The 13684-nt window shown below is 39.3% G+C and overlaps 1 protein-coding gene across 6 annotated transcripts in view; it reads left to right on the top strand.

Moving 5' to 3' along the window:
• MAP3K4 (mitogen-activated protein kinase kinase kinase 4) overlaps positions 1–13684 on the top strand; it is an 80031-nt gene that overhangs the window by 62646 nt on the left and 3701 nt on the right. For 5 of the 6 annotated variants that reach the window (XM_066994153.1, XM_048067782.2, XM_048067783.2 and 2 more), the window contains 6 exons: positions 1064–1164; positions 2640–2720; positions 4185–4376; positions 5057–5127; positions 7290–7406; positions 8760–8919. In XM_066994153.1, the coding sequence (XP_066850254.1) occupies positions 1064–1164; positions 2640–2720; positions 4185–4376; positions 5057–5127; positions 7290–7406; positions 8760–8919 (722 nt within the window). Of the gene's footprint in view, positions 1–1063; positions 1165–2639; positions 2721–4184; positions 4377–5056; positions 5128–7289; positions 7407–8759; positions 8920–9840; positions 9953–13684 lie in introns of all 6 variants that reach the window. The other variant, XR_010830330.1, reaches the window with a different exon arrangement.

Raw genomic sequence — 13684 nt, 5'->3', positions numbered from 1 at the left:
ATCATAGGGAGCATATTCACATGGGAATAGGATGTCCTGGGCTTGGGCTTCTGTTTTCAAGGTGTTATTATTATTGTTGTTGTTATTATTATTATTATTATTGTTTTTCTTTTACCAATCACAAAAACACCTTTTTTTTTTGTGTAGGGAAGCGTTTTGTGTGCACTGTTTGTGATCCCGAGTATGTCATCTTTTTGTAGTTTTTAAATGCCAGTGAAGGGTTTAGCGACTTTCCCCATTTTCCAGTAATGTTTAGCTCATACCTCTAAAACATTTGGAGGTGTTAGTCACAGCTCTTCCCCACCATGCTTTAAGAAATGAAAGGGAGCCTTGTGCAAAAGGGACTTAGTGCAGAAAGACATCTGTGAAGGATTTATGGCTGTAAAACCTGGGTGGCTTGATCAGTGTCTTGGTAGCTGGAAAAAGGTGCCTGAAGACTTAAAGGTTTAAGACTCATTTCTCTCACTACTGTTTCCCTTTCTGTTCAGCATGCACGTTCATCTGGGTCTTATTCTGAGTCATCTAATTGTACTCTGCTTTCTGGAGAAGGTAGGGCCTGGGCTACTACTAGGAGCACAAACAATCAAGCTGCTGTCATTTAACACTGTACTTCTTCCTGTCTGCTGAGCTGTGGCTCTTCCTAGTATTTTTGACTTAGTGACTATGGGTTGTGACTTTGTACTTGCCATGCACTAGAAGCATATGAATTCAGTTAGCATCTTTCATCTGATAATGTGCCTCAAGTTATCATCAAGCTGAATCACTTCTGATTTTGTATCCAACCCTGGCACCAGCCACGTCGTGCAGCAGCTAGCTGCAGCTAGATGGACATATCTTTTTCATAGATAGGGTGACATAGCTAAAATTATGTAAGAAGTCTTCATTTGGGGAAAAAATTGTTTATGAGGGGTTTTCAGTTTGCCTCTCAGCATCAGTTCTTCTTTCATGTTCCTTTCATGGTTCATGTCCTAGACTTCATAGTTTTTCAAACTGCAGTTACATTGTCATTGGTAATTATTTAGTGCAATGCTGAGTTAATTAGTGCAATGGCTCTATTTAACAGGGGTTCCAGTGTCCCTGAAAACGATCGACTGGCTTCAATAGCAGCTGAGTTGCAGTTCAGATCCCTTAGTCGTCACTCCAGTCCCACTGAAGAGCGAGAAGGTGATTGTCACAATGTTAGATTGTGATCTGGATATGCTGGTGATTTTTGTCATTAACATATTTATCTGTTACCAGTTCTTACCCTTTCCATTTTTTTTCACCTCTCCCATTTAAACATATTAGATTTCTAACTTTCAGACTTACTTTTTTCAGAGTAAGTTCTTCTGTTTTCAGACATATCCACTGTTCTCTTGCCTTCCGTATTGTTTCTGAATTGTAACTGAAGGAATTTCCTGGTGTCTTACTAAGTTACATTATTCAAAGCTAAATAAGTACCATGATTGCTGATTTATATATCCCATTAGATAGTAAATTTCTAAGTGTTGTTAATGAGATACTAATTGGACCCATCAGGACAGTGAAAAGTTCCCTGTCCAATTCTTTCACTGCCACTGCAGTATCCATGTTACAGATGCTTGCTGCTATTTGAATCCAGGATGAAAGGTCGGGGTGGGTGACTTTGTCCCGATCAAGTCTCCTCCTTCAGGTTTATTCAATCCTTGTATGTATGGTATTTATTCCAATAAATACCTTGAAACAGAGTCACATACCTTGATTACAGAATCACAGACTGGCTGAGGTTGGCAGGAAGCTCTGGAGGTCATCTGGTCCAACCTCCCTGCTCAAGCAAGGCCACCTAAAGCAGGTTACTCAGGACCGTGTCCACGTGGCTTTTGAAGATCTCCAAGGAGGAGAACCCACAACCTCCCTGGGCAACCTGTGCCACCTGCCCAGTACAGAAATGCTTCCTGATGTTCAGAGGGGACCTCCTGTGTTCCAAGTTGTGCCCGTTGCCTCTTGTCTTGTCACTGGGCTCCACTGAAATGAGCCTGGCTCCACCTATTTCGCACCCTCCCTTCAGTTATTTTTACATATTGATAAGATCCCCATGAGCCTCCTCTTCTAAGATGGTGTGTTCTGTGCAAATCAGAAAGAAGTATGGAATTGCAAACAAAACAGAGTGATCCTGTGGTCATTCTGCAAAATGAAGCAGATATCTACAAACATATGTCTTAGAAACGTATACTAGGAGGCGTGTTTTGTTTTGTTTTAAGATGTTGAAAATATTGTTTGTCATATATTTAATCCTTTTATAATGTATATGTATGAAAAAGAAACTGGCTTAGATTGGAATGATACAGGTCTTTTTCTGAGGCAGCTTAGAAGTTTGCTTTCCTACTGACCCGTATCCCACATTTGATTCTGAGTGCCCTGACTTGAAGTGCTTCCACAGGTGTGGAAGGAGATATCTCTTGGTATATAAATTAAATCCTATTTTAGAATAGCATTCGTAATCTATTTTCTAAAGAGAAGTCATTTTTAAATTCAAGACCATATATTGCTATGTGGTTGCCTTACATACTTGTAGGGTGTATTAGTCCTGGTATGTAAGATCTCAGCTTCTGCTGAATATAGTTGCATAATCTTTAATATGAGATAAAGCAACTTTTATGCTAAAAGTATTATTTCTACAGAACCATCATATCCAAAAGGAGATTCTATTGGCTCATCCCGGCGGAGTTGGGAGCTCAGAACTTTAATCAACCAGACCAAAGGTAGGCCACTATAATTTGGCGTTTCTTAAACTAGCGCTGTATTAAAAGACTGAATCTTAATGCTGATTGGAAAAGGTTTTCACAGCTTTGTTTTTAGAAAGGGGAAATAAAAATCTGGTTGCAGATAGGAGATACTGCTAGCAAAATCACAATGTGCACCATCTGATGTGGGAGTAATTAAACTTCATAATTTTTTTTTTCTATTCAAGTCACCTAAAGATGTGAGTAGTGTTGTCCTACCATTGCAAAATGCAAACAGTTATTGGTATAGGACTTGCAGAAGTTTCCTGTCCTGGTTGTGTGACTGTAGGAAGCACTTCCTAAGGTTTCTCCTCCATATGGGGTTTTCTTGTTTTGGGTGATCATACACCATTTCCCAAATTCAAGGCTCTTACGGGCCCCTCGCTTCTGTCCTGCTGTTTATTTTCACGTAACTTAAAGTGACTTGATTACTTCTAAGACTCCTATATTGTATGTGCAGATATATAAACAACTTACGTGCATATATTATGGCAAGCTAGAACCTCATGAAACATTATGAAAAAGTTTTCTTTCACATAAAAAGTTGATCTCTCAGTGATGTGACTCAGGATGTGAACTCACTCGATGTGACTCGCAATGATGAGAACACAGGAAAAACTTCTGAAATCTAGAAGGCTTATTGTTTGTTTGGAGCATAAATACTGAAGAAATTGAGTTTGTTTAATCTGGAAGGAAAAGATGAATTAGGGACAAACAAAATTTCTAAAAGACTGCTGCAAAGGGAACTGCTGTTACTATCCACTGTGAATAAGACAAGGATTAAAAACTGCTGGGAGGCAGATTTAGTGTAGATGAAGTGGTATTAATTATAGGCAGTAGAATATATCATTTGGGGGTATTTCACTATCTCCACATTTCAGAGGCTGTTAGAAGAAGGTTAAACTACTGTCTCTCAAGAGTGACAGATGTGTAATTTTGATTGTTTACAAGGAGGGGATAAGTTAATGCTTTCCTGAAATTTCTTCTAGCCTCACTGACAAGGATTCAGTTCCATGATTACACTTTAACGCTGGAGTTATGTAATACCTTGAATCTTTGAAATAAGAGAAATTTACAATTCTAGAGAGTAAAAACTTAACTGCCCTTCTGTCCTTGGTAACTCCTAATGGCTCTGACATATTTCCACTATCTATCTGTGATTAATTACAGGTCAAATATGAAAAAACAATCAATGTTTTTCATACATTTGATTTCCTTGAATCAATTAAGAAATGAGTAGAAAAGTACCAGGATTCTCATTTTCCTTTAGTTTCATATGTGATTGCTTAAATGTTTTATTCTTTTGCTACGTCTTAAATTTGACTCACAAAATAGTTGTCGTCTTAAGTCAAGTCACTTGATGTGATATCAAAAGGTAACAAAATAAAATATACAAACAGAATATTTCTCAATCAAGGAAATTGTTCATCACTCTTCTTTTAGACACTGTTTCAAAGCAAGCACCAATTGAAGCTGTTCAAAAGTCTGTTCAGTTGTTTGAAGAAAGGAGATACAGGGAGATGAGGAGGAAGAACATCATTGGCCAAGTTTGTGACACACCAAAATCATATGATAATGTCATGCATGTAGGTTTGAGAAAAGTGACTTTCAAGTGGCAGAGAGGAAACAAAATCGGTAAGTTTGTTACACATTCATTTATAAGGCTAAGGTACCAAGATTATTTTTTGAAGGAAATCTAAGACTATATTTTGAAATCTTGCATCTTTGTGTAGGTAATACCAGCTTTACTGAAATCAGGATGTTGAAATACAAAATACAATGGCAGCTAGAATGTCCTTCATGTAGAACTTAGTGAAGTTTTCATTGGTCAAGTAATAAGAAACAAAGGAGTAAAAAGATTTGGTTAGGATGATTACTTGTGTATGATCCTGCAATTCCTCTGCGTGTTCAACCCTAGAAAAGGTTTGATGAGTTCTGCTCTTGAAAGAACCACAGATGTGAATGGAAATGAGCACAAACTTTGGGATTTGTTTTATTCACCAATGATGTTGTTGCTTCCCACATATGACTATTATTTCCTCTCTGGTTCAGGGTTTGTGGGAAAATCCTCATACTCATGAGGATTTTTCTTTCAGATTAACCTTTTACTGGAGTGAAAACATGATGCTGAATTGAGGACTATAAATGTTTCATTAGGTGTTACAGGTTAAAAGGTACTTGACATTTTAAATGAAAATACACCTAAATAAAGTTGTCAGGGTGAGCTTTCAGTGATGTGTCTATTTACTGTGGTTGATGTATGTGTCACTTATTGAATGTGTTTTAATTAAATTTTTTTTATTTTACCTCTGCAGGTGAAGGCCAATATGGGAAGGTTTATACCTGTATCAGTGTTGACACTGGAGAGCTGATGGCCATGAAAGAAGTGAGTATTTACTGTACAAGAATCACTGCTGCTGTTGCTTTTTTTCCAAACCACATATACAGGAGTTGTTGGGCATTAAGGTTTTCTGAACATTGTTGTTAGCTAGCTCAAAAAGAATGGGAAGACAAATTGTTTCTTCATGTAGACACAACTGCTAATTATCACTTGTTCTTCCTCAAGTTGTTCAAGCTTTTTCTTACAGTTTAAAAGTTTCAACTTAAAAGTATGTAAAATGGATACTGGGTAATCTCACAAGGATGTTGAATGAATACTTGCTTAATATATGTGAACTCCCATGAAGAGATCTTAAATTATTTTGGAGTTTTCTGATTAGAAAAATGGTATACAAATTGTTTTACTTTACAGTATTTCATCTCACATTTAATTCTCTTTTTCGTCATTTTTTAGAGAAAAAGATAGGAAGTGTCACATCAGATTTTCTTCAGCCTCTGTAGTTTAAGTGAGCTAGGCTGAGTCACAAAACTGTTGACTAACCTGGTGGGTACAGAAAACCTAATTTTCTGTGTAGAAATGAGTAAAGCTGTGTAGGTGTAGAGATCCTTTTTTCCCTACAACACCTTGGTTTTTAAAATATTTGTACTGTTTAATTTTACTGCATTTCCACATCTTACAACCAGGATCATCAAGCATTCATAACAGTTACCGTGTCAGCAGTTTGATGCGAGAGCAGTTATATTTTTATGAGGTAGTTCCTCCACATACATAATATGTATATGAGCTCACAAAAGTATGGAAAAGCAAGGCTGGGATTGTGCTTAACTTCTTGTCCAGTAGTCATTCACTGACTAACTAATACCAACGCTCAAAAGTGTTTTTCCAGCTGCTGCCAAAGTAACATTTTCCGCATTATTCGTAGCTCTCTGTGTCTGGAATTCGAAGTTGCTTTCCAGATGCAGGTGCTTTTTGCAGATTAGCATGTGTGTGCTCTCATTAGGGGGATTTAGAAATTGAAGAAAATTAAATGGACCTTGCTTGACAGACACTTCCTTAGTAGGCTAATACCCAGTATGCTGTAGTACTTTTTAATTTGCTGTAAGTATTCCACCAAGAAACACTTTTTGCCCCCATTGTGGGCTTAAATGCAAAGTGCAACTTCCAAGAAAAAGCTCTTCTGGGTTTCCTTAGGAGTATCTCAGAAGAAGGTTTTTTGTTTGTTTTTAAACTGGTTCAAAACATTGCATTTCCCCATCTTCTGAGATTTCTTCAAGACTTCACTGTCTTAACCACAGTGTCATGAATGTCTCTAAAATGATAGTGGAAAAGGTTTACTACAAATGTAGTGCAACAGTAGTGCAACTTTGGAGTGTTAGGAAATATGTAAAATACTTTAATGTCATTGGTCACTTTTTTTTATAACCTCCATGTATTTAATTTTATCACCGTTTGAGTACAAATGATATACTGGAATTGTTGTACAGAACAAAACAATCAAACATCCTAGCAAAAAAAAAAAAGGTAAAATATATGCATTTATTTATGTAGCAGTTGTCCTGTACTCAACGAAATTTCTGCTTTCTACCAGAATAGTAAAAATAACATCCCCCATAAGTTAGTGAGCATTTTGCTTATCTTTGTGCGAACAGAAGCCTTAAATCAGTTTTCGAGAAGATTGCTATTTTTTTTCCTCCAAGAAAAACCCATCACAGCATATTATAGAACTAATGACACCATCTTCCTTTAATCAAAACCTCCTTGATCATATGTTTGCAAAGAAACCCCTCAAAGAAAACCCCTTAGTCTCCTTTGATGAAATACCTGACAATTAGTCTTTCTTGAATGACAGCTCTCATTCATGTTGTTTTCAGATCCTCCTGTATTGCATCTACCTACCACATATAAGCTAGAAGGCAAGCTCCAAAGAGATGCATATATATGTGTCCACACCTGTAATATTTAAGTAATAGTATTTTCCCCTTATCAAGTTTATAAATCATCACGTGTATGTAATTTTCCAAAAATGATTTGGGGTTCTTTTTTGTTTAGTTTGGGGGTGAAGGGGTGGAATTTTGTAACATTTTGTGTGATGATACTATTTCCAAAAAAAAAAAAAGCTTTTAGCTGCTTTCTTAATTTTTTGTTGTTGTTGTTCCTTAGCAATTTGAAACTTAATAACAGCCAAATAATGAAAATTTTTCTTGTAGATAAGATTTCAACCTAATGATCACAAAACCATCAAGGAAACAGCTGATGAACTGAAGATTTTTGAAGGCATCAAACACCCTAATTTGGTTCGGTATTTTGGCGTGGAGCTCCATAGGGTAAGCAAACATCACTTACTGGGAGGTTGTGTCTAGGGTTGGGAGAGAATTCTAAGAAGCTTTGGATCATTGGAGGTTTTACTTCAGAACACTCTCGTTTAACTTAATTGTCTGGATATCTCTTTGAATTACAAGAAGTCGTCTTTCCTATCAATGTTGAGATCTCTCTAAAACACAGTTTGCAGAAATTTGTTGAAATTGGTACATAAACAGAGAAGGCTTACAGTAAGTGAATAGAGTGAGTAATGCTGGAACTATTGTGTGCTGCAACTCTGTCTGACTGCTCCAAATGCAAAGATGTTGTACTTTTTGATAACTTTTGTATGCAGATAAAGACTAGACAGCCTGTCTAAAACTCTTCACTGTTAGCAGCGAAGTTTTCTTGCTTGAGCAGCAGAACTAGCGAAGCCTGGTTGTCTTACAGAGTTGGATCCCACAGTTGTGTGCTGAGATACCTGACTTTCTCTTACTCTCTGATTTCCATATACCCTCCCCTCCCCAGTCCCCTCAAGACTCAGGTCCTTCCTGTATCTCTCTACCTGTTCCCTGGGAGGAAACAGGATGCTGGGTATCTAGCTGGAAAGTGGTGTGTGCTCTTGACTGACTTGATCAGTATGAATGTGTTGATTCGCTTACCCTTTGCTATTTTGGAAGGGGACAAAGGCTGCTTTCTGTCTGCATTTCTTTACTCGGGGACACAACTTTGGGTGTCTGTGCCACTGGGTCATTGGTTTCTCAGGCTAGTTCTAAAAGTTCAATGTCTGCCATCTTTTGTATTAAACCTGGCTGCAATTGGCTGAAACTTCCAAAATGGGCTTGGAGAGAGAGAAAGAAAGGGAACAAGAACCAAAGTTTTCCTTGAAGTGAGTTAGAGCTGGCATGCTTGTCTGAGGCACAGACAACAACAAAAAAACTTGCCTTCCCTAAGCAATTAACACGTGATAGTGCAGGAACTGGGAAAGGGGAGGGGGGGAGGATCTCTTTTTAACTTCTTGCTAAATATGCAAAGCCTATTTTAGTATTTCTGCTTAATGTACATAGAAGATTTCCCAAGTGCTGTTTGGTAGATTCCAAAGTAGCATATATAATACCACCAAACACTGTCATTTGCATATAAAGGATACAGATGTGAAAGAGATTTTCCACAGCTGTGCAATAGAATATTAGGATGAAGTATGCTTAAGAGAATAGAGCTCTGAAGAGATGCTTAATTAGAGATTCCATGGTAAAAGGTACCTCCACTAGAACTTGCTCTTTCACAAACAGTGAAGGATGGAAGAAAACCTTTGTCCTAATGCAGTGTTTAAAAAAAAAAATTAAAACCAATGAAATCCGGTTTGGTTCCCACAACAGGAAGAAATGTACATCTTCATGGAGTACTGTGATGAGGGCACTCTGGAGGAAGTGTCAAAACTGGGCCTTCAGGAGCATGTCATTAGGCTCTACTCAAAGCAAATCACGATTGCTATCAATGTACTACATGAACATGGTATTGTTCATCGAGACATTAAAGGTAACGTTAACCAAAAAGGTAATGTTGTTGTTTCAGTGTTGTAGATGGGGGTGTGGGGCAGGGATGGGGGACGTTTTTCAGATTAAGCACACATTATCTATACAACAGTTGAGTATAAAATCTTTCACACATTTTTCGATTTTCAATTTACAAGTTGTCAGCTAGTTAAACGCTCCTTTTTAAGTGCAGAACATAAAAATGTTCACAGATGGCATTGCAAACTCATAAATTGTGCCCATGATTTATATAGCTCTTGTAGAGGTTGTTAGGATTGTTGTGGGGGTTCATCCAAACTCAAATTTTGGTCCTTGTATTTCTAGCACTAATACTGAGTTATGTAATACTGTTTTTCTCATCTGTGCAAGAAGCAATGGCGTTTTCTGGGAGCTGACAGGCAGTGTACTGTGCTAGAGTGGTTCAGCAGAACTTCTCCGTGTGATTCCCATTTTGCGGAAGAGTTTCAGGCTTTCAGACAAATGTTTGATTAAGCGTAGTAATAAAAGTCTTGGTAAAAGGAGTTAAATAGATATGGTAAAACTCTTACCAGTGTTCTGTTTTTTTGCCATACATTTATCTACTCATGCCTGGCTCTCAGCTTTTGCTTACAAAATGAGCAAATTGGAACAACAATAACTGAAGGGTGGTTGGTTTTGGCATTTGCTTAAGGCACACGGTGTCAGTCTGCATTTCACATTCATTTTTCTTTTCCTGCACCTACCAAGAACATCCTCCATGTCTAGTTATCTTGTTTGTTGTTTTTTTTTTCTTTTTTTAATCTGACATATTTTGCTCACCTATGGCAGAAACGTAACAGATGGTAGGGGAAACAATGCACACTATGCCCCACTCATTTTATGCTCATTTTATGACCAGGCAGTGCAACCCAACGATGCTGGGTTTCTATGTCCCTCTTGCTCACAGGGTTTTGAATCATCGCAGCAGTGTAGGAGGTTCCCAGTTGCTCTTGGTCCTTTGGCCTCGTGCTTCTCATTTGGGAAAAGAACTATCTACGATCCAGAGGCCTCCCACCCAGGTAGGCCACTCTTGAGTCAGTTTTGGCTTTTTTTTTCCTAGAAAACACTCTCCCTCACACCCGTTGCCCAGCAGTCTTGCCTTTTCTGGTTCTCCTTCCTGACCAAAGGTTTCTCTCCAGTTGTGGATTTCCCTCCGTGCTTTTCACAGTGCCTTCCTTGCCCTTTACTCGATCATTCCATATCCAGGTTCTGCTTAGCTGGATTGCGCTCTCCTGGAAGCTCGTGATCAAAATCCAAGGCTGACTGATAGGGATTTCTTTGGTGCTGCTCCATGTCATTGCTGATTTCTGGATATGTTTCTGAATAGGTCTTCCTCTCATCAGAGAAGTGCACAGAGGAGCTGTTTAACAGAACTGTAATGCTGTGTTATCTGAGGGCATTTCTGTCACAACAGGTTCCTCATACCAAATGTTGGGGTATTCCTTGGGAGTAATAACAGCTACAGACAGGGGTAACTGCAGACACATCTGTGTATAGACCTTCCCTAAACTTAATGACAGAATTTGAAGACAGACTGCGGAGAGGGTGTTTTTGTAAAGGATGCCTGATGTTACATTGCATGTCTCTTGCTCCCTGTCTCTTTTTATGCTAAGATTGAATCCCCAAGTTCTCAGGCGAACAGCAGTAAAGAAAACTCTGTTTTTACTTTTAGCATAATGCTAGATTTTCTCTTACATAGTCAAGTGCTCTTATTTTTCTGATGGGGGGGAATGACGAAATGTCATTCAGACTGTGTTAAAACTGCTTTTCTATGGGAATCTCACTGACAGATCACGCTAGATCTCTCATGGCCAGTTTGCCAAAAGTCACTGTGGATCTGTTTCTTTCAGCATCAGATAACCAACCAATTCTTAAGAGTAATTGTTTATATCTGTATCCTACAGTTGGCATGTGCAAGTACCTTGCGCTCAAAAATTAGGTCATTTGGTTAGTAGTGCCCACAGGTGCCACCATTGTCCTGGTGTGGTTGTGGCATCCAGTTCTGCAAGTGTAAAAGTTGTAGCAAGACACAGCTGCTGGGAATCCTTCTGCAACCTGTGGCTGCAAGAGAAAGCTAAGAGTAGCATTGGTTGCAGTTGACTGCACTGCTTTTAGTTGGCCTGCATCCATGTATAAAGTAGCTGGTGGAGTATGTAACAGGCGATCAAGTCTTTTTTGGATACTTTTTTAAAAAAAATCTCTATCCTGCCTACTATGTTTTAACCCCTGTGGCTGAGACCAGATTCCTCAGTTACGATGACTTCTCTTTTTGCAAGAAAGCTGTTTGCTGAATAATGGAGAAGGATGAAATATTTAATGCTGAAGAGAACCTCAGGACATCTCTGGTTGAGCACTCTGCTCAAAGCAGGGCCAAGCTCAATATCAGATCCAATGTCAAGTTAGATCAGACTGCTCAGGACCTTGTCTATCTGAGTTATGCATATCTCCAGGGATGGAGATTTCCTCTTCCCTGGGCCCCTCTGCTGTTCCCATTGTGAAAAACTTTTTCCTGATACCTCCCTGGAACTTGCAAGCATTGCTATTTGTGTCCATTGCCCCGTATCCTTTCAGTGTGTGCCTCTGGGGAAAATTCTGTTTCCATCTTCATGATACAGTTACACAGTCGAAAACAGCAATAACCCCCCCCCCCCCAGCCTCCTCTTCTTCAAGCTAAACAACCCCACCTCTCAGCCCCTCTTTGTGCATCCCATGTAGCAGCCCTCTGACCATCTTGATGCCTCTGGGCTGGGCTTGCCGCATTATACCGTCTGTCTTGTACTGGGGAGCCCCAAAACAATACAGATCACTCCAAGTGTGGTCTCAGAAGTGCTGAATTGAGAAAAATTAATCACTAAGGTCATGCCTGGTGCTTTCTCTTTGGGAGAGCAGGGCATATTATTGAAGAGTGCATTTGGCCCAAACCAAGTTGTTTCTTCAATGAATTTGGCTGTTGCGCTGCTTAAGTACTGAGGAGTGGCTACGAGCTGCCCCCGTTTGTGGAACTGTGCCACATTCATCGTGGGGATTTTGGTTCTGCTCCTTGGACTCGCAGTACTGAGAGCAGCATCTCTGGAATGTCACACTAGTGTCAGTTTTCACTGGGGTCAGCATGGGACTGTCTTGGCACACAGATACTGTGCACTAAACTTGAGTTTAAACACTTTGGGTCATAGCTGCTGTTCTCTCTAGCAAGAGTACCATTTCTGGTATTTGCTCTGTGTTTGCAGTCTGCCCAAAAGGTCTTGTGGTGTAAATGGCAGCAGTATTTTGCTACCTCTTGCCCTCTACCAAGTACTCCCATAGGGCTGCTTTCAATACCGAATGTGGAGGAAAGAAGACACTGTGCCTTTTTGTTGTTTTAGCCATAGTCTCTGGTTTTATTTCTCTTATTAACCATGCAGATATGGTAGGAATTTTGTTATGTTTCCAATCACGCTGTCAAGGCTAAAAAGGATCGTGTATCCTCAAAGTACTGTTCTTCTCTTTCCCTTTCTCTTACTCAGGTGATGCTGGATTCTGTGGAATTTCCTTCTAATAGGGAGACCCTTTCTAAAAACTCCTGCTAGAGCTTGGTCTTGTTCTCTAAAACGTAGGCAAATGGCTTACAAAACAGAGGCTCCAGCAGACAACACATCAGTGGAAGCCTCATTCAGCTGACGGAAAATGTCAGCAATACATCTTCAAGTTCTGGCTCTTTCTTTCTGGTGAAAGTTTGAAATTTAGATTCATTATTTCACTGCATTTGACAGTTCGGGGTGTTCGCAGAAGAATTCACAGGAGCTTTCACAGTAAACTTTATGCTAAAAATTGTCATTACCTTTTTTTTTCTTTGTAGGAGGACAGATTTGGACTGAAAGGCCTTACAAGTTGGTTCTAAATTGCATTAAATCAAGTTATCACAATAATTTTAGATTCAGTCAGAAAAAAAGATCTTGACTTTTAGCTCTGGCCCTTTCTACCCACTTCAGTAGCTTCAGAAGCTACTCTGTAGTCTTTCATGAAATTTGCAGGCAACTTGCTTTCTTGGGGAACCAGAACCTAAGTTTCCAAAGCCATCCTTGTAAAATATTTGCTAGTGATGCCTGTTTTTCCTATGCTCTTTGGGGCTAAGTGTACCCATTTGCTATATGTTAAGTAATTGCTTGAAAATCATCCAAAAAAGACAAGCTGTGGGCAGTTGTTTGAAGGAAAAAGCTGCTGGTACCTATAAATGTCAGTCATCTATTGCAGTGCTTATATTTAGCGTCCCATTGAGCTGCCGCCTTGTACTGCTTTAGTGTGATGGCAGGTTGTTTTATTCAAGGAGCTGACGGATCGTCTTATGTGTGTGTTACACATGTAGATTGCAGGGTCCAGGTTGACTCTGGAAATCCATGTCCCTGGCTGGGATCTGTGGTTTGCCAGCAGAAAGAATTCTGATCTTGAGAATGCCAGGACTGGAAAATGTGCAGACACAATGTCTAGAAGAGTTGTATTTACTGAAAGTTAGTTCTCCTTTCAGAACCTGTAAAAGGCTTACAGTAACCAAAGGTTGGAGTTTATTTCTGTTAATGATTTCTCTCCTCCCTTTAATGCAGTTATGTGTAACACCTCTCGGACTACATACATTTTGCTTCTGTTATCAAGCATTCTCATAGCTGAAAGGGAAGTCCTTTGAGAACTGGGTAGTTTTGGCATCATTGACCTGCACTGCCTTCTTTGACTTGAGCTTTTTGAGGACTCTGTTTTCTGTAAATATCTTGGAGGTGCCC

This window comes from Anser cygnoides, chromosome 3 (genome assembly GCF_040182565.1).
Source record: "Anser cygnoides isolate HZ-2024a breed goose chromosome 3, Taihu_goose_T2T_genome, whole genome shotgun sequence".
Classification (NCBI taxonomy): domain Eukaryota; kingdom Metazoa; phylum Chordata; class Aves; order Anseriformes; family Anatidae; genus Anser; species Anser cygnoides.
Note: the sequence above shows the minus strand (reverse complement) of the source record. Positions and strands in the feature narration are given on the sequence as shown.